This window comes from Agelaius tricolor, unplaced genomic scaffold (genome assembly GCF_023055355.1).
Source record: "Agelaius tricolor isolate 1412-34295 unplaced genomic scaffold, bAgeTri1.0.p SCAF_14, whole genome shotgun sequence".
Classification (NCBI taxonomy): domain Eukaryota; kingdom Metazoa; phylum Chordata; class Aves; order Passeriformes; family Icteridae; genus Agelaius; species Agelaius tricolor.
In genome coordinates this window covers 9,710,086-9,738,012 of record NW_027269274.1, presented here as the reverse complement: position 1 = coordinate 9,738,012, position 27,927 = coordinate 9,710,086, and the positions used below count along the sequence as shown (strand labels likewise).

Sequence of the window (27,927 nt, the reverse complement as noted above, 5' to 3'; positions counted from 1 at the left end):
TTCTCCACTGTTGTTTTCCCCCTGTAGTTTGTTGAAGTTGAAGGACAGATCACGTCATTAGTTGATCTGCACCCATCCTTCCTAAGGAAGGGTTACCGACGGGAAATCTTCATCGCTATAGTGTGTTTCCTTAGCTATCTTCTGGGACTAACTATGGTGACTGAGGTAAGTGGCACCAGTGCTGCAAATTGCCGCCTTCTTTAGCCATGTTTCAGGCCAGTTTTAGTTATGACTGAGATTGCAAAGAATTAGTGACTCAGAGGAGAAGTGCTTTTTAGATGGAGCATCTCTCATCCCTAGATCTGAAAGCATTTTGAATGGGAGTTATATGTCCCTTCCCTTTTCAGTCACAGGAACAGAAACATGAAACCTCATTAAATTCAATCTGATCTCAGGTACCAGTCAGCATGACTATGAGTATTAACATCTAGTTCTAAATGATGAAACATAGAGGAAACCTTCAGCAGAGCACTTTAAGAACCCATCCAGTGGCATGCAGGGAAAGAGATTTTTATCTTACAGATTTGAATTAATTAAATTCCACTTGGTTTATTCTAGTGTAAACAAGACAGGGATATGTTCCAGTGCCTGCACTGTTGTGATATTTATCTTCAAAATAAAATTCAAGTCAGATTTTAAAAACAACTGGAGGAGCATGACTGTGGGAGGTAAAATAGCACCTGTAACAAAGATGCCCAAACTCCACAGTTTTTCAAGGGAAAGTGCAGTGTAGTAAGAGTAGAGTCTAACAGCAGAGTATAAACAGAGTTATAAAACAAAAAATTAACTATTTTCAGGAAATTAGCCCTTTCACTCAATAAATAAATGAAGACCCTCCTGATGAACTGACTTCATTTTTAGTCTTTTTAAGGTGTTAATGTTAGGACGCAACCATTTGTTTCTTTAAATGCCCATCCTGAAATATTTGTAGGAAGGAAAGATTTAAGTGTCTCAGTAGATTATATTAAGTGGCTTAATTTTGTTTAATCATTGTCTTGTTTGGAGTTGTTCCTGTAGTAAACATGCATATTCCCTGGGGAAGGTAATGCCAAATATTTACCTTACCTGTTTGCTAGATGATGCTTCTTGTTGGACAGGAGTCATTGGGATATGTTGGTAGATGTTACTGGGACCTGGGCCTGAATTCTTGGGTTTTTTTTCCTGTTGGATCTTAACCAATTGTGTCTCTCTTTTACAGGGTGGCATGTATGTTTTTCAACTCTTTGACTACTATGCAGCTAGTGGTGTATGCCTTTTGTGGGTTGCATTCTTTGAATGTATTGCTGTAGCCTGGGTTTATGGTAAGTGAGAATCCTTTAATCTCATCTTTTGATGAGTCAGTGACAATTTTTCTAGCCAAATATTTAATCATCAGCCACCCCAGAGTCTTCTTCCCAGCAATAGACACATGCCATTAATATAAATTTGCCCTGACCTCTTGGAGACAAATTTGCATCTGGGATGAATCCAAACTCCAGTGTTTTTTCAACAAAAAATGAGTATTCTTCCATTGCTAATTAATAAGGGCACAATTAAGCATTTTCATGTGTTACGTTTAGAGGTGAGAGTTGAAAGTGTGGCCACCCGTGAAAATTTCTGTTTGTCTCTCAGAGAATTTCCTTTCAGAGCTGCAATGTCTGCAGGGACAAGCCAACCAAATAGAAAGTACAAAAAGAAAGCTGAAAGTATATTCTGCCCCATTACTTTTGGCAATGCCAAGCACCAGGGTCTGACAGTAGCCTCTCTAGCTGCCTGAGCTGTGGCTGGGGAATAATCAAATGTGTGCTGATTAGAACTGGTTATTTCTCTGATTGTCCATGAATTCCATCGCCTCAGAGAAGCAAAACAAACAAAGTCAGATTTCTGTAGAAGCAGGTGCACTGTTTGCTGTCAAGTGTTTCCCATGGTGATCCCTCTGGGAAATTCAGAGAGAGTCTGGAGAGAGGAGAGAGGGGTGACAGGGCAGGAGATCAGCATCGCACTCCTGCGGCCAAATAATGAGGGGAGGGTGGGATGAGAGATCCCCCAACCTTTGAGCTTTTCAAGAAAATCATCTTGGACTTCACAGCTGTGGGAAGCATTTGAAGAATACATCTGACATCCTCACCTTCCCTTTAAATACCCCTTGGGGAGCCTGGGAAAGCAGCTTTAATCCTACAGTATTTACAGGGCTTCATTTGCTCGATTCTTCCAGGCGCTGATAATATTTATGATGCCATTGAGGATATGATTGGATACAGACCTGGTCCCTGGATGAAGTGGAGCTGGATTGTGATCACACCAGTTCTCTGCGTGGTGAGTACTGACCTGTGCTCTTTCAAGTCTTGCACTTGGCAGTGCTAAGCCCCCTCTTACTGCTTCTCTTCAAGGGAAGGCTGTTGCATTCAGAGGCCAATTTGCAAAGAGAAGCTGAAGGCTTGAACATACCTCTCAAAGACATCATGTTCTCAGATGTCAGCTTCTGACATGACAGCTCCCTAGTCTCTACTGTGCCTGCACAAATTGCAGTTGGCTACGTTTAAGTGGATTTTTCTCAGAATTGGCAAAATTCTACATTCATGAAGAGAAAACTAACTCTCCAAAGAGCAGTCTCTACTTCAAGACATAGGACTGCTAGGCCGCTGTAATAAAGAGACTTTAGCAGTGTGAGGCAGACCTTAGCTTGAAGTGCTTCATTGGGTGGGAAGAACATCCTGGTAACATCTTGCAGTGTACAGCAAATAGTTGAGCCCTGAAGAATTGGCAGTGTACTGCAGCTGTTCAGCACCATCTCATAGCCCTCTGTCATCACACAGCAGATGCTATAAGCAGATGCAGATGCTCTTCCAATGATTGACATGGAAGAACAATTCCCCCATTGGTTTAAAATACATATGGTATCCATCAGCTCTGCCTTTCACTGCCTGTCTTCCTCAGGCCAGTGGCTGCACCAGAGCCCTGCTGCTTTAAGCTTTTATTGAGACTCACTTTGTTTTCCTTTCTCATCCACAGGGGTGCTTTATCTTTTCTTTGGCCAAGTATAAACCACTGACCTACAACAAGGTCTACACATACCCAGACTGGGCAATTGGCCTGGGCTGGGTTCTTGCCCTTTCCTCCATGATCTGCATCCCTATGGTGATGGTCATCCGCATCATTCGGTCAGATGGGTCACTCATTGAGGTAAGAACAACCAATTGTCTGTCTAGAGGAGAAAGGGAGCTTTAACTTGCTGTGTTTTACACAAAGTAATGCTTGGAAAACTGCCACCTTGCCCAGGTAAGGCAAATAAGGCTGTTAAAGATCACCTGGCCTCTGGGCAAACAGTAGAAAGAGAACAAACACAAAGCCTTCTGTCCTCAGATAAACACCAAGTGATTTTACTCATGTCCCACTTGTGCAGCTTCCAGCTTGGCAAATCATTACCTCCACTTGCAGACAAACATTCAAGGACTGGGGTGTATCTGAGTCTCAGGTTTCTCTTCTCCAGTCCCCAGGGACACAGAAGCACCATCCTGAAAATTGCTGGGAAAGCAAGATAAGGAGAGAGAGACCTGGGTCAAATCTGGTTGTGTGAAAACTCGTTGAATTTCAAGGAAATTCAGATACACCTGTGGATTGTGTGGCTCTCAGGCATGGTCTTCACTGTGGGGGACTAAATAAATAAAAGTCAAACCCTCTTGACAGAAGGCTTCACTTTTTAGCTTTTTTAATTTGTGTATTTTATTTCAAGCTGAGAAACTGGATCCAGATTGCCCTGGTAGTTGGAAAACTTTGTGTCTGATTTAGACTTGACAGTGCAGATTCCCTCAGGTTTGGATTTGCAGGAAATCTCTTGCCCTTTGCAGTTCAGTCTGGGCTCCCGTAATTTTTTTTTTCTTGCAGTGTAAAGTTTTTAGAGGCTGTGCAAGCATGAAACTTAGCAGTTCTCTTCAAAGTTTTCAGATTAGTTTTCTTTTTGTCTAACAAGTTGATCTTAAATGCAGCTCAGGGTATTCTTGGAGAAGAAAGTGGGGCACTTTGGGTTAGGAAAAAAGAGAATAGAATTAAAAAAATACCAGACCCAAACATCCCAGAGCACAAACATTTGCATTTGTTTTCGTCCAAGTGTTAATGGCCTTTTTCAGCTGTGGCCAGGGCATAAGTGTTAATTTTCCTGCCTTCATTGTCACCATTGTCACCATGAGAGACAAGTCTAAAAGTAGCAAAAACACTGCTCAAAGACCATGTTAGGAAAGGAAAGAGAGTAAACACTGGTCAGATGCCATTCAGCTCTTCCTTTGTGAACTGAGATGTAGGACAGAAGTTGCCACTTGGCAGTGAAGGCTGGCTGAGAGGCAGAGCTGTTTCTAAATGAGGGAGGAGGATGAAAACCATTTGCAGCACTGAAAGCCCAATGTGCAGGAGCTGGGTAAGGCTCCTGTCTGACTTCCCTGCCTCAAGTCAGGCTCTGCAGCTGAGCAGGAGCTGAAGGTTCCACAGATCCCCACATCCTTACAGAGCCACACATCTCCCACAGCCACCATCCCTGTCCTTGCAATGTTCTGCACATGGAGACACAGAGGCCTTCTGCTCATCTCTCCTCTGTTCTCCACAGAGGCTTTCTGCTCATCTCCTCTCTGCTTTCCTCAGAAGTTTTCTGCTCATCTCCTCTCTGCTTTTCTCAGAGGTCTTCTGCCATCTCCCCTCTGCTTTCCTCAGAGGCTTTCTGCTCATCTCCCTCTGCTTTCTTCAGAGGTTTTCTGTTCATCTCCCTCTGCTTTCCTCAGAGGCTTTCTGCTCCTCTCACCTGTGTTTTCCTCAGAAGTTCTCTGCTCCTCTCACCTGTGCTTTCCTCAGAGGCCTTTTACTCATCTGCCCTCTGCTCTCCTCAGGGGTTTTGTGCTCCTCTCACCTGTGCTCTCCTTCTCTCTTGCAGAGGATAAAGGCAGTGGCTGCCCCCAAGGAAGTGAATCGATGGTCCAAAGAAACAGAGAGTGGCACCCCCTTCTGCCCCAATGGAACTTCGAATGGCGGATTGATCAAGCCAACTCATATCATTGTGGAAACCATGATGTGAGCTCTCTCTGTGAGAGGATAAACCTGCTTTAACTGCCGTTTACTAACCATAGATTCTCATAGGACCAGGTTTACAGAGCTTTATATTTGCACTAGGATTTATTTTTATTTCTCACAGAGAAAGTTATTTTTTGTGTGTGTTTTTTTTTTTAATATTTTGTAAGGTAATCACAGCAGACGTCTCTCTGTAGAGGGAGAGCTTTCATATCAGACTAGACATATTACAAGAATTTACTATTATTGGGTTTTTTTAAATATATATATCTTTATCTCTAAATATTATACACCTTACCACTTGAATTGATTGTCTTGCCAGCAATACATTCAAGTCTCAGAAAGCAATTTTAGGTGCTGGTATGGTTGGGAGCAGGGTAATCTACAGAACACACAAAAGGAGCTCTGTTGAGAGATACATTTTTTTTAAAAATGCTGTTTCAAGAGAATTTTCAAAGGTGTAGTATTTCCACCCTCTGGTTCAACTGTGGTAAACGACAGGTGTCAGGGTCACTTCAGGGAGTGGGTGCAGTTTTGTTTAGTGCAGTCCCTGGATAAGGAAATAGCCAAACAGCTGGAGTGGAGAGTTTGCAAGGGATGCAGAGAAGCTGGACATGAGCAGTATTGTGGCTGCACCTCCCAGGGACAGCACTGGCACCCTGTCACACAAGCTGAAGAGAACTTGGGAAAGGCATTTGCAGGATTTGGCATGGTTCAGTCTTTTGTTGTAATTGTTTTTAAAATTTTTGAGATTTTTTTTTTAACATAAGTGAAATGCCTGCTGTTTGTGTGTGAGCAGGGAGGTTGGGTACCTGCTCCTGAGTTTTCCAGCAAACCATATTCTGGTGTGGTGGCATTGGTGTAAACTTGAATTCTGCAGACTGGGAGGGCAGCCTGTCCCCAGGGTAGCAAGGATGAGCGCAGAGAAGCCAAGAGGGGAAAGCAGCACCTGTTCTCTGACTGCTTAAGGTGTTTGCTTCCTCATTTGGGCTTTGGTTTGGGCAGGAAAATAAAGGAATCACTTCTGGACTCTGAGTGTCCAGAGATGGACACAAACCAGGTCATCCCTGACAGGAGGAACAAAACCACTCACCTGGTGTAACTGGTATTGATAACAGACACATTGTTAATAATAATAGTAATGATGATAATAATATCACACAGCAAACAGGTGCTTTTCATCCATGTATCTCAAAAATGCTTTTCCAAGTTCAGTAACCAGGATTTGCTTTATTTATTTATTTAGGGGAGGGAGGTCATTGCTGTTGGAGGAACAGACAAAAGGACTGAGTCCCTTGTCCCATGTTACTAAATAGCAGTAGTGGACCTAGAGGCCCCAGTCTCCTTGCTCATCATTGGATTAACCCATGATTTTATTTTATTTTACTTTATTTTATTCTATTTTATTTTATTTTTAAGGGGGCTGGAGGGTGAAAAACATATTTATGATTCTTATCTGCTGAAGAGACTGGGCTCATTGAAATTTAAATTAAAGCAAAGGGAACACATAACACTGAAATATTTTGTGTTGGTCAGAAGGAATTGGGTACCATTCCAGGTGAGACTGGGAAGTGAAGAGAAACCCCTACAAGGAGTATAGGAATGGGGGTTCCACTCATGTATTGCAGGTGAATGTTTCTGTGGGGAATTGGATCCCTGAAAACTGTCCAAAACATGGACAAAAGCCTTTTTATTATTTTTTTCTTTTTTTTGTTTTTTTTTCTTTTTTAACTTGAGCAGGTTGTGCTGGGAACGGGTTCTCTGGCAAAACTCAGCCTTGTCATGTGGGCATTGTATTAGAGGGAGAGAGGTTTTTTCTTATGATACCACATGTAGTCTTTCCAGAGGTATTTAGAAGAAATACTTGCTAAAAGCAGAGTTTGTATCTGCTTATTCTGTTGTAAGCTTAGTCTGTCAAGGCAGAGGTTGTCACTTATTTAAACAGGAACATAAACAGTTCTTAACATTCCTACATAGTAGCTTTATTTCATTTTTTTCTTGTCCCATGTGCTAACTGGCCACAGCAGCACAAACATTTCTTAACTTATTGGTTTCCCTGTAACAGAAACAGGGAGATTTAAAACTAAAAGATGGACCAAAATAATTATTAATTATTAAAGAAAAACATCGCTGCATCTCTAACTTCCAAATCTTTCTAGTTTGAATTTGTAGATACTTTTACAACAGAGAGCTGAGTTGCAGCAACAAAACCAGCCATGGTAGAATTGTGTTTTCTTTTTTCTCATTGCTGTATTATGAGAGTTCTGAAGGAAACTTTTGCACAGCTGGAGATGGCAAACATCTTAATGACACCTGCTGGGCCAGTAGCAGAAACCACCCAAGGTTACAGGAGGAATTCTGAGAGCCAGTGGGTGTCATCAAATGTGCCCAAAATAAAGAAGTATGCATGCAGCAATTTTATTTTTTTAACAATCAAAGGCAAAGAAATGTAACCAAAACCACTCTCTTAGTGGGCTTTAGCTTGGACTCTCATTTTTGAGTTACAATCAGTGTCTGCAGTAAACAGACATGGGTGAAGAGGAAGTAGAAGGTTAGGGGGGGGTCTAAATTAATGTTTTTTGTGAGTACAGATGAAACACTGATGCTCGATTTATTTCTTTTTTTATATATCTACATTGTCATACAACTGTGTTTGAGGTTATATAGTTTGCACATGACTTTTGTGCTACAGAGCTGAGACAAGCTTTAGTTAGGGGAAAAAATGGTTTGGCTCCATCAAAGATGTCTCCAGCAAGTCAGCTGGGTGTTCAGGCATCTCCCAAGTTGTGGAGAGTGCCTCAGTGGGAAGAACCAGAGGAATAATACTACACCTTTCAAAATACACCTACCAGAGAACAGAACCCAGCCCCATTTCAGTACAAACTGTGCCATTCAAATCAGTCGCTTCCATGTTCCAAGGGAAAAGGTCTCGCACATATGCAACAACCTCACTGAAGATTCTCTGGGTCAGCTTCCCTGGCCCTGCTGTGCTCTTCAGCACGACTGCAAGGGAGGGCTGGGACTCACCAAGAGCCAAGAAATCATTGCTTCTGGAAAACAGTTCCCCTCTCCCCTCCTCCCTTCTCTGACAAAAAAAAAAGAAAAAATGTACTTAATTCTTCTTGTTTTATCTGGGGTTTGAGTTCCAGTGAGCACATTTGCATTTTTACAGTTTGGGGTTTTTACCTAACAATTTTATCAGATTTCTAAACTTTTCTTGGTGATTAATTTGCATTTCAACATGATCCTCTGCCAAATTTATTAAAACATAATTTTTAAAAAACTGTTTGTGTTTTCTACCTATTTTGACTGCAAAGACAACTGATTTTTTTCCAATATTTACTTGTTACTCTTATGACGTATTTTACCTGTTTTGTGTAAATGAGGAACTCTGTGTTAAAGCATCATGACTAGTTATAGATGAACTGGTTTGGATCTGGGAAAACAGTGCAGTTTTGGCATGAGATCTTTAGAACCAGATCCCTGCGATTTAAGCCAGCATAAACCAAGACAACACGCACACCTTTTCATGTTTCATGTACCTTTGTATTCATGGGATCTTCTGGGCTTGAAAACAGCAGAGTTTCAGCAGTATTTATTTCCAGCTGAACTGAAATCAAGAGATACTAGAAATGTAAAGGGGAACATTTCCCCATGAGATTTTTCTGATCTATTTCTTATTTTTCTCAATGTTCCGAACCTTTTCAGTTCACCTGTCACTAGTGATGATCTCTCTGAGTATCTATTCTAAGGGACTTTACCAGTAGTCTGTATCTCAGTGTTTAAACAGTATGATTTCATAAATAGAACTGTTTTTTTATTGTTGTTGTTATTATTCTATTTTTCCTTCTCATCTATAGCTTTCCTTTTCATCTGGTCCAAACAGATCCACACACTTAGAAAAGTCCTCTTTCAAGTTTGAGATAGTAGGTCCACAATGGATTTGTTCTTGTGTTGTAAATGAAAATACAAAAGCCTAGAGCAGTGCTGGTGGCCACCCCACAGCAGCAGCACAGCTCCTGGAATGTGGGGTGGAGGGGAGTTAGGTGTGATCTGCTGAAACAGCTCAGCAAAATTGATTTTCACTGCTGTTCTTGAGGAAAGGACAAAATGAGAAAAAGAAGGGGGAAAAAATAGTGCAGCCTTACAGGTGCTGTAACACCAAGAGAAGCCCAACAGCATCAGCAGAGCTTTTACTGTCGCCGCCAGGCCAGCGCCTCCTGCAGCTCTTTGCAGCCCTGTGCTCATCCTCCTTTCCCAACTGCAGATGCTCCTGGCTCCTCTTCTTTGTCTCAGCGTTAGATAACTCAAGTAGATCTGAAGACACATGGACATCTCCATTCAATAGATCTTTTCCAAGTCTCCTCCTGGTCTGTTTTTATTTGCTAAGGAGACTTTCTGTTTTGTTGAGGTTGTGCTTTCACTTTTGGGTTCAAAGCTCCCACTTGTTGCATCACTGGCAAACTTCCAGCTGTGGGAGAAGGATTTGAACACTTTTGAATAACTGATTATTAGCTTCCATGTCTTGTGGTCCCTGCAGGATCACTCGTGGAGGCATAATGTATATAAGATGTTAAATAAGCTGTGCATTGAATGCAGTGGACAAGTTAGTTAAGCAGCTCAAGTACACTTGGAAGAAAGATGACCCTGACATCATTTCCAAGGAGATTCAATGGAAGTTGCTCACTTTCAGTAAAAAGAATAAAAATAAATCTGTGTTTAAGTAGACTAGTAGATGAAATCTTCCACCCTCATATGCACGCACACAGTGGGGACATTGCTTCTATTCCTAGGCTGCAAATCACGTGTGTAAATCTTGCCAAGCTGTTCAGGATGAGGATTGAGGAGGTTTAGACACCACTTGCCTGCAAAGAGCCAGCCTGCCAGGGTGTCCAAATGGTCTTTCCTAAATGGGGGTGGTGGAAGAGGGAAAGTAATAACAAAATCCTGGACCATGGCCCTCCAAAGAAGCCTTAAGGTTTGATTTGAAAGCTCTCCTGGCTCCTTGTAGGCACCACATGGCTCCTGGCATGGGAGGTTGGGTGTGGTGTGGGTTCAGGCAGCTGCCCTGGACTTGTTTTCTCCAAAATCAGCATCCAAAGCCTTGTGGTTAGGATTGACGTGTAGTTGTGTATTTGTATATTTGCATGAGCAAAGGTCAGGAACTGTCAGACCCTGGTAGCTTGTTTTATTTCTTATAATCAAAGATAAGCTTAAGAAACAAAGTATTTAGTTGATTTGGTGACACTTGACATTTAAGAAACCCTTGAACTTGTGCAAAAGAGGTGCCCTGAGCTCCATATTTTAATAAAAAAAATTTCTTATGGTGTTAGCAATTTGAGTCTATGGGAAAGATTGCTCAAGAGAGACTTGAATATAACCAGCACCAGCACCCACTGGAAAACTGCCTGAATATAACCAGCCCCACACCCTCCACCAGATTGTGGCTCTTTTCTGCCAGCCCAAAAGAAATATGTACATGGACAGTGTTTCTCTGGAAAAAAAAAATCTCAATTTGTTTGTTTCTATTAAAAATAAACAGAAAAAGTCACATTCTTTGTGTGGTTTCTTTCCAGTTGTCACTGGGAATTGGTGATTTCAATTTACCCATGTCATAAAAAAAGAGCAGAAATAGCTTGAGACACCATTTCACCAGAAAATAGGGACAAGCTCAAAATTTTGCCAGTTGAAAACTTTAAGAAAACAAATCACCCACCCATGCCCATCAAAGATGGAAAACCTTGGTGACAGGGTTTGTGCCTGGAAAAGAGCCTGACCCTGCTGGTAATGTTGGGCAATTGAATGGCAGACACAGCCTTTTTGTATTGCTGATGTGTCCTCATTTGAAATAATCAGTAGAAGTGTCAGAATTTAATTACCACGAGTTCAGGAGTAAAGTAAATTGAAGAGAATTTTAAGGACACAAGTTTGGGAGGCTTGTTCCCTGTAGCTCTGCAGTGCACAGCAAAATGGTGCTGCTCACTTTTACATTTGCAGCACAGGGAAAAGGTGGCCTGACTTGAGAAATCAGAAGAAATAATGGGAAAAATAAAGCTAATTTAAAAAAAAAAAAAAAAAAAAAAAGGCAAAACTCAGTGATGCTAAGGAGCTGTGCACGTGCTCTGTGTGTGTGCATTTGTGGGGGAAGGCTCCAGCCCTGTAGCACAGTGAGCACGATACACACTGTTCCTAAATGTACCTGCTTCTGCAGCTGAGGTGTTAGAAAGAGTTGAATTTTTTTTCAATATATAAAGAAAAAAAAATTAAAAAAAAAAAACAAACAACCAAACAGTGGCAAAATTATGTTGAGAGGCTGATAAAACAAACAAAACCTGAGGGGGCAAGTTGAGTCAGTTCATGACCTGCTCCTGTCCTGGAAGCCAGCGCTGGTCTCTCAGCACCGCAGAATCCCAGTACTGTTCTGAAGTGCTCGTTGTTCAGTAGGATGTTCTTTTTCTCCAGTGTAATGTTGTGATTGTTACCTGATAATGTTGCCAGGGACTTCACATTGTAAGAGGTGATCCATCTTGTTTGATGTGTTTGGCTAAAAAACAGTGGTGTTTTTTTAATTATTTAAATTCCTAGCAACTGTGACTACAGTAATGTGATAATGAGTAGCACATGCAGCAAGGAGGCGAGGGTGATGATAGCCTCCTTGAAAATGTCATCTGAACTTTTTTTAAAGAAAAAAAAACCTTAAAAATATTTTTAAAACATTTTAAAACATTTTTTGTGTGTTCCAAAACGGAATATTTGTATTTGAAAAAAAACCCTGGAGTGTAATTTAATCCTAAAACCCCATAGCCTTTGTGTATATGGTAAATGTTTGTATTTTGCAGTTTCTGTTTTGCTTTTTAGATAAATAAAATGTATATGGATATTTTTAAGTCATCTTTGCTTTTTTAGATGAGTTTGTAATCACCTTATAACTGAAAATAAAACTTTCCTTTATAAACCACCTATGCTGTTGGATGGGTTTTCTTTTTTTTGGTCTTTGAGTAGCTCAGTTTTTCCTTTAAACCTATTACTTATTTTGGGGTTGTTGGTGTGGGGGATTTTTGACCTTATAAAATACTATATATATATGAAATATGTCTAACTATATATATATCAAATACATCTAACTTCACATCCCCCATGGTTTCACCCTAGTTGGCAGCACAGCCCCATGCACAGCCCCACACACAGCCACTCACTCACCCCCTCATTCAGGAGGATGGGGGGAGAGTCAGAAGGGTAAAAGTGCAAAAATTCATGGGATACAAGTTAATAAATACCAAAAGAAAAAGGGGGTGATGAAAGAAAAAAAAAACACCCACAACAAAATATATCAAAGAGATAAAAAACAAAATTTAAAAAACCAAATGATACAAAAGAAAGCCATTTCTCACTAGCCACTGCCCAGCCCATGCATGGCACTACTACTGTAAGAGCTCAAATATATCAGAAAAGCCCAATAGGAAGAAAAAGAAAGGGAAAAAACCCACCCCAACATTTATTTTTTTGGTGAATGGGGCTGGTTATTTCAAGCTTGCTGACCTCTTGACCCCTTTGGCCTCTTCAGTCAAACAGATGGAGGTTAAACCAGTGTCCATTCCTCAAGTCCTGATTTGAGGTAAGGAAAGAAAAAACCAAAAGTGTAGGTGGCTCCTCCTTGTGAAAATAAAACATTTGAGCATCACTGCTGAGCCTCCAGGATCAGTCCCACAGCTGTCTTTAGTTGGGGTTTTTTGGCTTGGTTGGTTACTTTGCTGGATGTGATTGAGGACTTTGTCAGGCGTTTCTCCTCTCACCAGCACAGCTTGCAATGCCTGGGCTAAGCAGGCTCATGAGAGCACAGACAGCAACTGCAGTGTGTCTCAGGTTAACATAAAATAAATAAACAGGAAATTTAAAAAGCCATTAAGTGCACTGAAGGGTTTTGGCTACCTGCCCTGGTGGCCATCACCTGCCCAGGGCTGCAGTTGCTCCCACCAGCCAAGGCCCATGGGATGAGAAGCGGCATCAGCAGGGGATGTGCTGCCCACTGAGGCACGTCCCAGGCACAAGCTCTGCTCCAAGCTTTCCCTGGGACACACAGGGAAGCCCTGGACACACACTGAGCCCCGAGGCTCTCGTTCCATGGGCGCTCCTTCAGCCTCCTGCAGCCCCCGTGCCTCGGATGGCTCCACGTTTGGCAAGGCCTCGTGTAGGATCCTGTTCTGAAGTGTTCACCCCAGGAGGGCAGCCAGAGATGGCAGATAGGGGTGTTTATGTGGCAGTGATTCCCTGAGACCCCGCTCAGTCTCTGAAAATTCTTGCATTACCCACTTGGCCATGAAGGGTTGTAAAACCCAGCTCAGCCTCTCTGTGCTGGTGAGCAGAGAATCCCTATGGCCTTACCCAGGGAACTTTCCAGCCTGTGCTGCCCACACTGGGAGCATAGGGAACAAATCCTCAATGCAAGGACACAAGAGCTGTGTTCTGGGCTCATGGCAGTCATTTCTGGGGATGTCTGGTTTCAGAGGTGGGGTGATTTGGCTACCAAATCCAGATCCCCAAGGCACCCGCTGGAGCTGCAGGGTTCTGAGCACCAGATGGGACATCTCCTGCCAGCACATCATTCTCCAGGAGTTTTCTAACCCATCCCCAGGGATTAACCACAGTTTTGCAAATGCTGCCACGTCACGGCTGCCACGTGCTTTGCTGCGTCAGTGTTTTGTCACGGAGCAGCTCAGCTTTGAGCCAAGATTCCCCGTGTGGAAAAGCTGCAGGCAGTGCTGGAACCACATGCATGAGCATCTCCAGCTGTTTCTGTTAACAGCTACAGCAAAATTGTCTCCATGGGCACAGGGAAGGGAGCAACCCAAGTCCTGCTGCTTATGGTGGGTGCGAAGGTACAACACTGGCAGCCCTACAAACAGGGGCCTCCCAGCAAAACCCTCTGCGTGGCCTCCCCCTTGTCCTCCAAGGTGTCTTACAAAATGTCCCCTGGCAAGTTAAAATGTTGCTGGAAGCAAAGCATTGCCTCACTATCATCCTCCAGCAGAAAGCAACACAAACCAAAATAAATGCATTTCATTTGCTTTTATTTAATTAAAAAAAAAGTCAAAGTCATTCCAATCCCATTTAAATACAGAGATTTACAAATAGGTCCAAAACAGGACTAAAATATTCTTTGAAATGCTGTACTTTTAAATATTGTGCTTTCATAGATACATAAGAAAATTAGCATATAAAAATACTTTACAAGGAATACACTCTAATATATGGATAAAAATACACATTTAAGTAATGCATTTCATCTTCATATCATTCAAAATGCATAGGAAGGGATACAAGGACCAAGTTTTTCTTCCTCCTCCTTTTTTTTATTTTTTTAAAGCCTTTAATAAAAGTCTTCATTAAAAACCGATGAGAAGCCCCAGTGAGCTTCCACTGCTCAGAATATTGCATATAAAAACACTTTCGGCTGCACTGTCAATGCTCCACAGTATCAATTATGGCACATTATCTAGCTGTGGCAGCAATGGTATGGGATATTGCATACTCAAAGGGAAAATGGCTACAAGCACAAAGAGCTGGATGGGGCCGTGCCTGGAAGGAACACCTGGATTCGTTTGTGCTGTCACAGGGGCTGGAGGGGACAGACAGGGCAGGGACAAGTCCTGGCGCAGCAAAGCGACACCCACGAGCTGCACACCCACCCAACTCCCTCCACACACCCCTGGCGTGCAGCCGGGGATGCAGGAACTGGAAGGGCGGGCAGGGAACAGGGGCAGCGGGCTCTGGAGCTGCCGTGTGTGACAGAGGGAGCTCTTGGACTCCATGGCCCAGGCCAAGAGGGAAAGAGGAGCTGCACGCTGCCACCAGGACAGGGACATCATCATAAAGTGCTAATGTGGGAAACAGGGCAGGCAATGCAAACATCACAGCCCCTCTGTCACAGCCCCTCTGCCGTGCGGCGCCGGGGCTCTCGGGCAGGAGGGGAGCGGCCACAGAGCCACAAGAGGCCAGGCACAGGCAAAGGGGCACACACCACCCAGCCCACAGGGACACAGGACACAGCCCCACCCAACCAAGGGCTTGTCCTTCCTCTGCCTCAGGGGAGACAGCAAGGTTTCATTGATCCAAAGCATCAGGGGCAGCCCTGGGAATTTTGCTATTCTGCTATTTAATTCCAGACACAGGCCAGGTTTGCAAGCAAGACATCTCTGTAAAGCTCAGACAAACATGGGGGATTCAGACAGGTACTCAAGGCCTTTAGCCTTGGGTATGGCCTCTACTCTGTAGTCACTACTGAGCACAGGTAACAACACTGCTCATGGGAATCAGCCACACAAGGTACCTAATCCCACTAGGGGTGAGCCAGACCTAGGGGAGAGTGTGGATAGGGCTGGCAGGACACAGATGCAAATAGCAATTTTTGCACAAGAATTGCATTTGGCCACTCTCAAGCACATTTTTAAGTGTCTTTTAACTGCCTCTCTCCACAGCCCTGCACTGGGAGTGCAAGGGGCTGCAGGAATTGATTTGCCAGGAGTGTTGAAAGGATGGAGCTGGGCACAACATAAAAGGAAAGGCATTTCAATCTTGTATGTGATTAACTGAGCAAACAAAGAACATAATAGCACCATGTGTGTTTGTAGGATGGCCAAGGCCTTTCAGGGTGAGGAGGATGTCGGAGGCAGGACCCTGCACAGTTGATGGCAGAAGCACAGGGGGATGCCCTGCCATGGGGGATGGCTGTGGATGCTCCTTCCTCCTGTTGGCAGTTTGTCCTGCTGCCATCGCTGCCACAGCCCCAGACGCACACCCAGCTCTGACCTTCCCAGCAATATTTGGCGGTCTACAGGCTCACTGGAGACCCACCTCCCCACTTGCAGGTTATGGTACACAGAGCATTTACAAATACCAGTGCAAAAAATCAGGAAAAACACCCCAAATACCACAAGAGCTCAGCAGAGGCATCATCTGCTCTGCTCCTGCTGCTCAGAGCGTCTGGACACTCGCCTTGACCTCGGCGCTGCGGGGCACCTGTGCCAGGAGCTCTCTGTTCCCCTCCGAGGGAGCATTGGCAGCCAGTGCCAAGGGGTTCCGGCTAATCACCAGGTCCAGCTTATCTCCAGCCTCTGAAATCAAGGGAACGGCCAGACAGCAGTCAAAGTCTCTTGTTCGGACGCGGTTTACCTGCCAGGATGGATTTAGGACATGCCATGGGAAGGAACAACAGAAAGATCATGTTTGTTAGTCAGCAAATGCAAGATTAGTGTTAAACCCCAGCTGGAAAAAAATACACAACTCTTGGGGGTGCCTGATTCCAGGTTCACAATGGAGAAGAGCAGAAGCACCCCTTCAGAATGAGCATCCATGCTTAGCTGAGAAACGATGCAGTAACTGATAGAGGAAGGGGGGAAAAGTCTGGACAGGAACGAACCCTGACCCTCAGTGCCTGGGGCAGTATTACAATAAACACTGCAGGGCTCAAAACCACCTCTGTTCAAGCTTGTAGAAAAAAGTTGCCATTTTCCATTATTTTTTTGCCATAATGGCTTTTACTGGCCTTAAATTTGTGGTGCCAAGTATCTAGCACATAGAAAACAAATAAAGGCCTGAGGCTTCTGGCAACCATTTTCCAGCTCAGCCAGAGGTAAACCCAGACTATACCAAACAATTTCTTCTTCTCTCTCCCCATTTATATCCTTCATTTCACAGAGTCTGGACACATTTCATGTGGGCTCAGGAGGCAGCTGCAAATTCCCTCTGTAGGGTTCAACAGAGAAAGCAGATTCTGCTGGCTCTTGCAGACCTTCAAGCACATTTCTAGGCTGGGTCATCTGGAGAAACCACCCCAGCTTTCTCACCTACAGCTACCAGAACACTTGGGCTTGGTGCCATCACAGCTCCAGGACAGAGCAGGCTGGCAAACAGCACAGGGATGGGAAGTGGGGAAGGGGAAAAGCAATTTCCCATACACCTTTGGAGTGCACATAACCCTGGGCCAGGGGTTGCTTCCTTCTCTGAGTAAGGGCTGGGTACTTGGCTCCATACAACCCTTCCATCCCAAGCCCCTTCCCAGAATTAATGCATGCCCACAGTGCTGGGTCTGTGAAAGCAGCAGTGTCCCCCATCCATGTCCCCAGAGAGACCCCAGTACTGCCCCTTACAGCAGAGGGACAATTTCTAGCCCACTTGTGGACAAGGAGAGATAAACCACAAGCTTGCTCTGCCCCTGCTCTGTGCCAGCCAGGCAGCTCCAGTGCAGAAGTGCCACTAGTGCAATGCCATGCTCCAGTTAATCCATGCAGCCAAGAGGCAGAGGGTCTGTGATAGCAGGGACGAGGTGTTTTGCTGGCCGTCGGGCACATCATCGTGCCCACAATCAGCAGCACTGGGCAGCATCCTCAGCAATGCAGCTCTGCACTTCTTGAGGGGAGTCACCTGTAGCAGGTCTGCAGTCCCTCATTCCCAGCTCCACATGACAACGTGATGGCAGCTCCTCGTGTGCCCGTAGGTGTGAGCTGTGCGGCACAGCGTGTGGAAAAAGGGTGTCCAAAGTCTCCATGCCGCTCTGTTTAGGATTTTGGGCACACCTCCCAGAGCACTTGGCACTCACAAAAAGCAGCACATCCAACACTGAACAGAAAGGCAGCCCAGAGCCTAATTAGCTTCTTGTTCATTCTTGCACCATCTTTTATTTGAAGCTGAGAAGGAATAATTGTATAGCAGCCAACTGGCGAGAGACCATAACAAGCTTAAACAAGGTTCCCCACAGTGCTGCCAGTCCTCCAGTTACCTGATGTACATAAAGTATTGGCTCTAATCCGACTGCTAAGAACCCCCACCTAGAAATTAGTAAAACTAAACATCTGAGTGTTTCCAAATATGGTCACAATATCTGCATTTCCAAATGGTAGCAATTTTTCCACAGAGGTTGCACTTCCTTCAGTTGCTGTTTGAGTTGCCTCAAACCTAAAATAGTTGGTTTTCATCCACACAGAGCTTCTCTCCGATCTCCAAAATTCACCAGGCTTTTTCTGTCCCTCCAGTAGTTGATATGCCCAGGGCACATTTATTACAGACTGTGCTTTTCACCAGAGTTTTTATTCTGTTCTGCATCAGCTATTTCAGATAACGCATTTTTCAAAGAAAAATATCCATTAAAAATACCTTGCTTGAAGGATGTGTTTCCTAGAAAACTTTTCTAGTTGTCAAAGGCATGCACAGAACTTCATGAACTTCACTTAATTCCACAAGGGGCTTCACAGGAACACATATTGGTCAATGCAGTCTGGTTCATCCAAAAACTAGGAGTAGGATTGAGGGTGAGGAAAGGAAGCAACACAGCTTCTTGCTTGTTTTGAGCTGTCCGAGCTCAAAAAGGCCAGTGCCAGAACAGACTGTGCCCTGGACCAGTGTAACCTAGAGTACCACCTGGGGTACCACCTGAAGGTACTACCTAGTGATTTCTTATTATAAAACACAGGTCCCATTGAGTGTTGGTGGCTAAGAGCCAACCTAGTTGGCTAACTATTACCTTCCATTAAAGTTAGTGCTGCCATGGATGGGTCTCACTTCTCTCTTCCTCTCAGCCACTCATTCACTCCGTCCCAGCCTCCAGAACTGCATTTTGCATTTATTACCTGAAGCACTCTGTCATATGGCTTGAGGCCACACTGATCTGCTGGCCCATCCGGACGGACCATATTTACATAGACACCTTTTTCTAGCAGGCCATCCGACAAACTGAATCCAAAGTCTTCGCTCTCTGGGTCTTTGTGGAGTGTCATCTGGAGAGGCAGAAAGAGAAGAAGCAGGTTTGAATGCAGCAGAGTAAGGAGGGGAGGATGTACAAGGTTGCCAGGATGGGAGCAGCATGAGTTATGTGTGCAGACCTACAGCAGTTCTGCTCTGGGTCTCCTGGGCAGGTTTTTCTTAGCCTGGGCAGATAACACAGACTGAGCCTTATTTACCTGACACCATCACCACAGGAGAATTGCTTTGGTGACTGGCATAAAACCAACCCCATGACAGTCCCTTGCTCTTGGATGTGGAAGGAAACACTTGCAGTGTAATACAGACAGCACTCATGTTTCACCCAAAGAGCAGCAAACAAGTGTTTGCAATAGAGCATCGCCTTCCCTGGCTCAGGTTATGCTGTGTATCCTCTGGGTGTGCCAGATCAGCACATGAAAAATCAACATGTTTACTGGGAATTTTTAATGTAGTGAGTCAAATGTGAAGACAGCTCATTTTTAATACATCACTCAGCAGGAACATCTAAAATTCTCCATATTATTTACAAGTAATTTTCAGAAAATTCATATCAGTAAGTGCTCACGCTCTGAGGACAAGAAATGGGCAACCTCATCATCCTTCCCTTGGGCATGTCATGTCTTAGCCTTGCCCAAAGGAGAGGAGCACTGCTGGCAGTGTCTTACCATGGGGTAACATTGGGAACCAGGGACAACTGATTCCCCAACACTACCAAAATCTTCCCTTGCCTCCCATGAGCTGGGAGTGAATCTCTACCATGACTGTGCTCCAGGCTGGGTGAGCCTCATGGATCTGCAGTCCTTGGGAAGGACAATGCTCAGGATGACACACAGGAGCATCCCACCTGGTCTCAACCTCATTTCCAAACACAGCAACACCAGATGCTCCAGCAGAATGAAGAGTCACCCTATAACATGCCTAATTACATAGCTCTTCTCCTTTAGGTACCACAGAGTTTTATTTAAAGACACATTTGCCATGCCCTGAAGGGCAAAAGCAGATCAAACATGAAAAAGTTGTTTTTTCCAGCTAGCATAACTGCAGGTTTCATTCTGAAGTCACATTAGGAAAGAAAAAGGCAATCAAATTTTTGAAACCTCTCCAGCTCCCTTCCCTGCTTGCATTCTACATCAGCAGCTTCTACAGTTAATTACTTTCCTAATTACCATTGCCTTGCACAATGGTTAAACTGGCTACATTCAGCTGGATGCTGAAATCAAACCAGTATCCCATCACTGAAGTGGAGTGGAAGCAGAGGGAAGTAGTTTTTTATTTGAGAAGTGGCCTACTAAATGGAGTGTACCATAGGAAGAGAGCTGATGGGTCTCCAGGGGGGCCATACTTTGAGCTATCTTACTTTAATCTGTAGCACCAATTAACAAATGCCAAAACACAAGTACCTGGAAATCTTCTATATAAAGAGAAACAGCAAAGCCCAGGTTTGAACCCTGATGAATGATGGCAGCTAAATCCCATTACTCTTCTGAAGGGGCTTCTTCATCTTAATCTGACCTTCTGGAAACCTTTGCTGCAGACCTTGGTGAGGGCCAGCTTTAACAAGGACCAGTTTCTGGGGGTCCCTCTGAGCAAAGCAGATTTCTTACAAGGTTGCAAAGGTTCTACAACTTTAACCACTGAGCTACTGCAGTGCCACAGTTACACCCAGCCTTGGCGACACAAACCTTGTGAAACTCAAGGGGGGTCGGGGACATGATTTCCTGCATCTCCTTCTCGATCTTCTTCATGTCCAGGTTCCTCTCGTTCTTCTTGGCAGGGGAGCTGCTGCCCTCCGTCTGTCCGTCCGTGCAGCTGGAGTTGGCTTTCCTCAGCGGGCTCATTCCCGAGGGGTTGACAGAGTCCAGGAGCAGCTTGCTGCCCTCCAAGCCCAGGTTGTGCACGCTCCCTGTCATGATGGACGCCTGCAGGGCGAGGGCACAGCGTCACTCTGCTGAGTCAGCAGCAGCAAGAGCCAGACCACGCGGCCACTAAAGTGCCACAGACAACACGGTGGCACCACCACTGCTCCCATTAATCAGAAAATAAGTACCAAGAAGCTCTTCCTGTTGGCTGTAAGAGCCTTTCCCAGACCTTGGCAGCTTGCTTCCAGGTCTATGGCTGAGCCACTTCATGCTCTCCACCCCCACCCCAACAGGGAGCTAATCTCAGAAGGAGGCATTTGTGAAGCACTGCCTTATTTTTCAATGATCCCTTCCACACCAACTGGGCCAGGCAGGTCTCATCTTGTGCATGAACCATCTTGAGTCAAGGAGGATGAATACACCATTCTCAGGGAGCTCCCAGAGGAGCCAGTGTCAGCCTGGCTCTCCAGCCTACCTCTGCAGGCTGCAGCTCCTCTCCAGCATCACACAGTGCTGGCAATGACCCAGGGGAGCCAATGTCTTGGACTCCACTGAGGGCAATTCAGCACAAAAATTAGGATTTTATCTGTCAGTAAATAGGAGCTGTCACTGAGCAAAATTGAGTTAAAAATATGAAATTAAGTAGTATTTAAGCCTGGTCATCCTTGATAGCATCCCATAAAAGATGCCCCTAAGTAGATTGGACTCCATTTGGCAATGCTTTTCACTAATGAGATTATGTTGATCAAAGCTAACAAAGGAGTCAAGAATCCAGTCTGTGGAACCTCAGCTGGCTCCAGGTCATAGAGTCCATTTAAACAGTGTAATGAAACCTGTAATTTCAAAGTTCAAGTTCAAAGGGTCTGCAGTGCCAATAAATGTCAAAAGGTAGAAGAAATTAAAGGAAAGGTATGGAGCAGGCAGCAAAATTCTTCGACACTAAATGTGGCAAGTCAAAGAGCAATTGCTTCTGTGCACAGGGGAAATATCATCCAACTAAATCTCTAATCAAGACCCTCCAGCTCTTTGCTCCAAGGTGGAACAAAGGCAAATAAAATGAATTATGGTAGCAGTAGGAAAATGCCAGCACTACCCACGTTATCCTAAAAAGGGTTGGATAAAACACAAAAAACCTTTCATCTTTGCACTTTTCAGGTCTTCACACATGACTTGATTAGCTCAAGTTTGGGCAAAACTCAAATATCTGTTACATGGAAGGACACTGACTTACCACATACTTGAAAGGCAGACTAACAAACAACAGCACAGCCAGCCAGGGTACATTTGGTCACTGCCCTCTGGTAGCCTCAGCCCCCAGGGTGATGTGCTGTGCTGCCCCAGCACTACAGAGCCAGGGAGAACAGAAAGGTCTGTGCATACCATACCCCTGCCCTCTCCCACAGGCTGCAAATACCCCAACCAACCAGGACCCAACAGCACTGGGCTCCTTCTCCATCTTCACGGCATTTAAATCCTCCTTTCAGCATCATAAGCAATTTCCTAAAGTTTTTCCATAGGCTTTAGGTTTAGTGCAAGCAGCAAAAAGGACAATTCCAGACTTCTCCAGCCTGTGGCTGCTCTGCATTATTTTTCCCATGTCTTGGCTGCCCTCAAAGCAAAGCAGAGACACACACTTTACTGGAAAAAGCTTATTTCTTCCCATACTCATAGACTGGAATTGGATTCTGACTGTGCATGAACCTGTTTCTAGGCTATCATGGGTCACCTTGCATGACTCCTCTTCTTATTTAAAAGCAAAGTATGAAGGGCCTTTTTTTAAAAAAAAACACAAACATATCAAATCTCTGACTGTCATAAAACCACAGGAGGCTGAGTGCTGGGGCTAAGAAAGCTGCAATACAGCAAAGGCCCCAGTGAGCTCTGCACATCCCACAGCGCACTTCACAAAGGCTGAGCACATGGAGAGGGAGGAATGGATCAGTAGTATTTTGGATTTGATAAAAGGGGAGTTGAACCCAACAGATTCCTGCTAAAACTAGAGCACTTCCCTTCTGTCCTCAAAACTTTCAAAATATTCTAGAAACATGCTTAATACACAGAAACCCTGGAGGTGCTCAGCCTTCAGTAAAATTCCTTTATATGTTTAAAAACATTTCTATAACAAAGCTCCAAACAGCATAAAACAGCAATTGCACCACAGATCCCTGGAAAACAAAAGAGAGTCCAACAAATCCTGTCTTTTGTATTTAAATACCAGCAGAAAAGAAATATTTATGCATCATTTTAGAGAGGCTCTTTCTCTTAAGCAGTCAACAACTGCTGTTCAGAAAGGCTGAGAACAGCTGCCTAAACTCATTTCTAAATACATTCAGATCCAGGAAATAAGTGATCAAAGGAAAAAGTTATAGTCTGAGAGGGCTGAGGATTTGGGATTTTGAGTGTGTTGTGGGATTTTTTAAGTCAGCATTTTCTTAAGCAGTTAAGATAATAAAAACACCATTCCATGCTTCAGCACAATAAATTTAATTGAGATTTCCTCCTCCACTTACAGTTGCTAAGGATCAAGGAGGAAAGAACAATTAGCAAGTCCCTTGTCACAATACAAACCAAAACAGGACTTTCCTCTTCGACCTTCAATTAGTTAGAAGTTGCTTTTTTTTCTCTGAAGCCTCTGCAATATGCAAGTGTACATAAAACCAGTCCCACTGGGAGTGATGGAGGGCATGACCAGAGAGTTCTCCCCAGTCCTCTGCACCTGGAGGGCACAGGGAGAGATGGTTTTATGGGGTCCTCCTCCTTTGTTCAGGCTGTGGGAGCTGAACTAGGGAAGGGAGCAGCACAGGCCCCATCCTGCCAGGCAGGTTTGCTTCCTGCTGCTCACAGTCTCAAGGGGGCCCTTTATTTGCATCCCATGACTTAGAAATCCAGGCTCCTCATCCTATAACCGGACACAATAACATGACCTCCAAAGCATTTTGGATAAAGAAAAGAGAAAGTGGTTTGTGAAGAGAGGAAACACCTTTATTTCTGCAGGAAGCAATTACTTTCTCAGATTTTTCCATGGGGAAGGCTGGCTGAAAAGCTTCCAATCACCTATTTCACTGAAACGGTTTCCGGCAGAGTGACAGCTGAATGCAAGGTACGAGTGTCTGTCGGCACTTGAAGCAAGCCAAGCTTCAGTCCCAGTGGGGGTCTGTGAGGCTCCTCTTGCTTGGCCTTCAAGTGCTTTGGACAGACAATATCTTTCCAAGCAGAGGGTTTACCACTGGATAGGGAAGGCTTGCCAACAGTCATGCAAAGATTATTGGCCAGCAACGGTTTGTGAAAAGGGCATGGAGTTCCTGGCAGGCAAGACATGGGCTCAGGGAAAGAGCACACACAAGCAGATATCTAATGAGGCAGAGCTACCCATTAGCACAAGGCCCGACAGGAATTAAACCCAAACCCTTCACACCACTGGCAGTTCAGGGATGTTATGGGCAAGTAACATCTGGGGAAATGGTCTAACATTTATGGAAATAGCAAAACAGTCACGTCAGCAACAAATTCAGAAAGTGATTTACCTCAATCTCCCTCAAAAGTTCAGACTGGCCGCATGTTTCCAAATCCTCCAAAGCTTCTCCAAAAACACGCCAAAAATTGTCCTCATGAGTGGTCTCAAGGCCATTTTGGCGGTTGGGGTATCTGTTGTAACGTAGGAACCAAATATTGTCAGCACTCTTCTGCAGCGGGGTGAAAGCTGCAAGGCTACAGCAAGTGTCTCACCAGTAAAAGCAGACTTGAAGAATCTTCATATACAAAAGCAAACAATATGAACTTTTCAAACAAGAGTCCACATACGAGACCTCCATGCATTTACTAACGGGGCAAGTGTCCTTCAAAGGAAGCATTAAGTTGGTGTAGTAATGTCAAAGTTCAAAGGGTAAATTAAAAAGCGCCTGTAGGAAGATTGTAGGTTTAGGAAGACCTTTTGGTGAAATAGAGAAGTGAAAGAAAAAAAGATGCATTATGGGTAAACCAGGAGCCTCAGAGATTGTTAGTACAAAGGCTGATGGGATAGAGCTCAGATCTGAGACACAGAACACCTGAGAAGAGAGAGAAAAACACAGAGGGTAACAGACATGGTGAGAAAATGATAAATACATTAGGTCTCTATGAGAGTAAATAATGCAAAGATGTATATAAAAATGACTGCCCTGGGCTGGACAAGCAAACGCACACTACAGCCAGCAGTATCAACAGTGTCATGTACAACCCATACAAACCGAGTTTCATTTGCTTTGGGATGGCCAGGGAATTGAGCTGTTACTTTCAGGAGGTCTCTCTTTTTTTTGCTGTATAGCAGTCTTGGCACTTACAGCTGTGTAAAGTTTGCCACCAGTTCTGTCTACAACAGAGAGTAAGGTTAGAGAGAACCTCTCTCAAGCTGGTACAAACACATGTTAACGTGACCACTGTGTGCTGGGGGTTCTGCAATTCCCCACCTCGGCAGCTGCAGCACTTTTTATCTCTGACCACAAGCCAGGGTCAATTCTCATATCTCTAAATCAAACAGCAATTAAACATGGTGAAATCCTCTGAACAAAAAAGCAGGTGATGCTGGACACTGCTTACTGAACACCAGACTGCAAAATTCAGACCACTGAGTTTTAAAAGTGTTTTTAAAAGTGCTCTGTTTAACAGAAGCCTCTTGAAGGAAACTCTCTGTGGTGTTAAATCAAGATCATGATAAACCCACTGATGAGTCATGGGAAGAGCCCCAAGGGGACAGTGATATTGGAGCAGCCCTAATGCATCTTATACATATCTTATAAGGAGCTGCATGGATGATGCTCCAGCTCTGCACCATGTGGTAGTATCTTGCATGGTTTAATGGTCTTCAGCTCCACAGACAGGAAGGGACACTCATTCACCAGAGCCACTCAGTAAAGTCAAAACATTTTACTTGAGTACCTGTCACAGAGAGCTTGGCCTCCATTAAATATATAATGACCCCTTTTTCCAGATGTTTAACGACTGCAAAGTCTTTAGCTCACACTTTCCCTTTGATCCACTGGTTTAAATGGGAGTCTGTAGCAGGCAGAAACTCACTTACACACCCTTTTGCTCCTTGTGGGATCATGGACTTCCTGAAGAGAGCAGTACATGACATGGCTTATTGTATTTTAAATTCACCCCCTATCTTTCATCAGCTTTTAAAGGACAGTAGCCTTTATGCCAGGCAGAAAGGTCAAATAAACACCCAGCAAGACTTTATAAAAACAAACCAAAATTTCCCCCAAAAAGGAATTTTTTTATTTTTTCCCCTTACTCATTTCCTTCCTCTGCTCCCAGGTTCCCTAAGAGGCAAATGTCCCTTCTTGTTACCAGTCTTGCCTCTCAGAGCAGCAATACACAAACACATCCAGGACACAGATGAATCGGAATGGGCTCCCACATCACTGGGTCAGCAGGTTCTTCCAGGCTAAAGGCTGTCAGGGTTTGTTTTTCTCTTTAATAAAGAGGGCTCAGCAGCATGAACCATCTCACTTGCACTTTGACATCAGGGCTTGGAGTCCTCATTAGGGACACGGGGGTTTCGAGGGCTCAGATTTGCCAACTCCAGCTGCCAGCAGCCTTGCCGGGAGGGAGCAGTGACCTCTGTGAGCTGGCTCTTGCTGAGAGGCAAAACAAGAACAAAGTCTCCAGCGCTGCCAGCCTTCCTGCCAGCTTGATCATCTTTAAATAGGTGGAAATGGCCATGAGATGTTCTAAGGGTTTTGTTTGGACAAACAAAAGTTAAGGAAAAAAAATAGGAGAAAAAAGAACCGACAGTAACAACACAACACACACAACTGTGGGGACTCTGGAGGATGTTGAGGGGAGGGAAGTTTTGAAGCAATGGGGCTTTTCCATTATGTGTGGCTCAGTGAGGGGCAGCCTGTGGCCAAGGCAGATCCAGCAGGATTTCCACCCAAAGCACAGGGCAGCTGCAGCTGCCTCCCTGGCCTCAGGAGGTGTCACAGCATTTTGCCCATGCTGAGCTGGGGAATTAATTTGACCATGTTCACTCAGTGTAGCTTTGTTTGAGGTGATGGAAGGGCCAAAGTGTGATGGAGAGAGAATCCAGCCACAGTTTTGGTAGATTTTAACAAGGGTATGCAACCTCACACTGGTCCTCCAAGAGTTTGGTTGGCCTCTTTTGCTTTGTGGCACTGAGCTGGTGTGAAGCTGCAACCTTACTCAAAAAAGCCTGGCCAACACATACAGGGACAGCCCTGACCATATCTATTTATTACACCTAAGGTACAAAAATACTGCAGCCTTCACATGGCAGGAGTAAGAAACATGGTAGGAACCTGTGGTCCATGCAGCTGAGACCACCCTAACTCCAGACACAAAATGTCACCTGGCCATGGCAGAGCTGTCACACAGCTACACTCAGGGTAACCTGGCAATGGGGAGGTGGCCCAACACAGCTGGTACACCACCAGCATCCTTCCCCACAGCTGCCTGATGCCAAGTGGGACATTACTGGCCACTCCATGACATTCCCATGCCCCCCTTGTCCCTGTGCCTTGACACTCCAAACACCTCCCTGCCTCCTCCCACCTCTCCGTACCTGCTGGGCTTGTCCCAGTCATCTTCACTGAAGCTTCCATCCATGTAGGGGTAGCTTTTCCTGGGGTCTGCTGGAGGGGTGCTGCTCTTCTGCCTGCTGTGTCTCCACTCGTGTGGATGGAGGGCTATGCCAGCAGCCTGGGGTATGTAGGTACCTAGGGAAGCCAGAAGGAGTGGAGGAAGAGAGAGGGCAATACCTGATCAGAAACCCCAAATGGAGTAGGACATGCAGAGCCAGGAGAGCCTCCTTCCCTAGATCCCAAAAGTGAGATCACATGGTCTGTACACTTTCCATCTCAGTCATCCAAAAGCAGTTCTTCCAGTCTCTTCTGGCTTTAACCAAAGCAGCTTCTGAGGATGTTGACATGGGATGCCCCATTTCTCCTATTCTCCCCTGCTTCTCAGTAGTTTTATGGTGTGGGTCTGGGATCCACAGACCTGGGAGTACACATACTCACAGATGCAGATCCTGACTCCAGCCAGTGCCAGCTGTGGTTAACAGCTCCTGTTTCCACACTGAACCCAGTAGAAATTATGTAGTTGAATCAGTCACCTTTAAATACAACAAGTTCTTCAAAGGGCAAAGGGAAGATCCTGACAAGCTTCCCTCAGTGGTGGTAATGAGGAAAAATCAGCTCTTATCCTAAGAGCTGCCAGCCAGTTCTCTCAGAATTCCCATGTCTTTGGGGTCAGCTGGTGCAGGTACAGGAAGCTGCTTCAG

The 27,927-nt window shown here is 44.7% G+C and overlaps 2 protein-coding genes across 19 annotated transcripts in view; one reads left to right on the top strand and one right to left on the bottom strand.

The window, feature by feature from the left end:
* SLC6A6 (solute carrier family 6 member 6) overlaps positions 1-11,989 on the top strand; it is a 93,432-nt gene extending 81,443 nt beyond the window's left edge. For all 13 annotated transcript variants that reach the window (XM_071439595.1, XM_071439593.1, XM_071439589.1 and 10 more), the window contains 5 exons: positions 28-165; positions 1,199-1,301; positions 2,195-2,295; positions 2,992-3,162; positions 4,898-11,989. In XM_071439595.1, the coding sequence (XP_071295696.1) occupies positions 28-165; positions 1,199-1,301; positions 2,195-2,295; positions 2,992-3,162; positions 4,898-5,038 (654 nt within the window). In that variant the 3' untranslated portion in view covers positions 5,039-11,989. The remainder of the gene's footprint in view (positions 1-27; positions 166-1,198; positions 1,302-2,194; positions 2,296-2,991; positions 3,163-4,897) is intronic.
* Positions 11,990-14,082: 2,093 nt separating this feature from the next.
* GRIP2 (glutamate receptor interacting protein 2) overlaps positions 14,083-27,927 on the bottom strand; it is a 248,392-nt gene continuing 234,547 nt past the window's right edge. For 4 of the 6 annotated variants that reach the window (XM_071439565.1, XM_071439563.1, XM_071439564.1 and 1 more), the window contains exons 20-24: positions 27,208-27,361; positions 24,170-24,290; positions 20,469-20,705; positions 18,654-18,800; positions 14,083-16,200 (exon numbers count right to left, since the gene is read on the bottom strand). In XM_071439565.1, the coding sequence (XP_071295666.1) occupies positions 16,003-16,200; positions 18,654-18,800; positions 20,469-20,705; positions 24,170-24,290; positions 27,208-27,361 (857 nt within the window). In that variant the 3' untranslated portion in view covers positions 14,083-16,002. Of the gene's footprint in view, positions 16,201-17,451; positions 18,801-20,468; positions 20,706-24,169; positions 24,291-27,207; positions 27,362-27,927 lie in introns of all 6 variants that reach the window. The other 2 variants (XM_071439567.1, XR_011681143.1) reach the window with 2 other exon arrangements.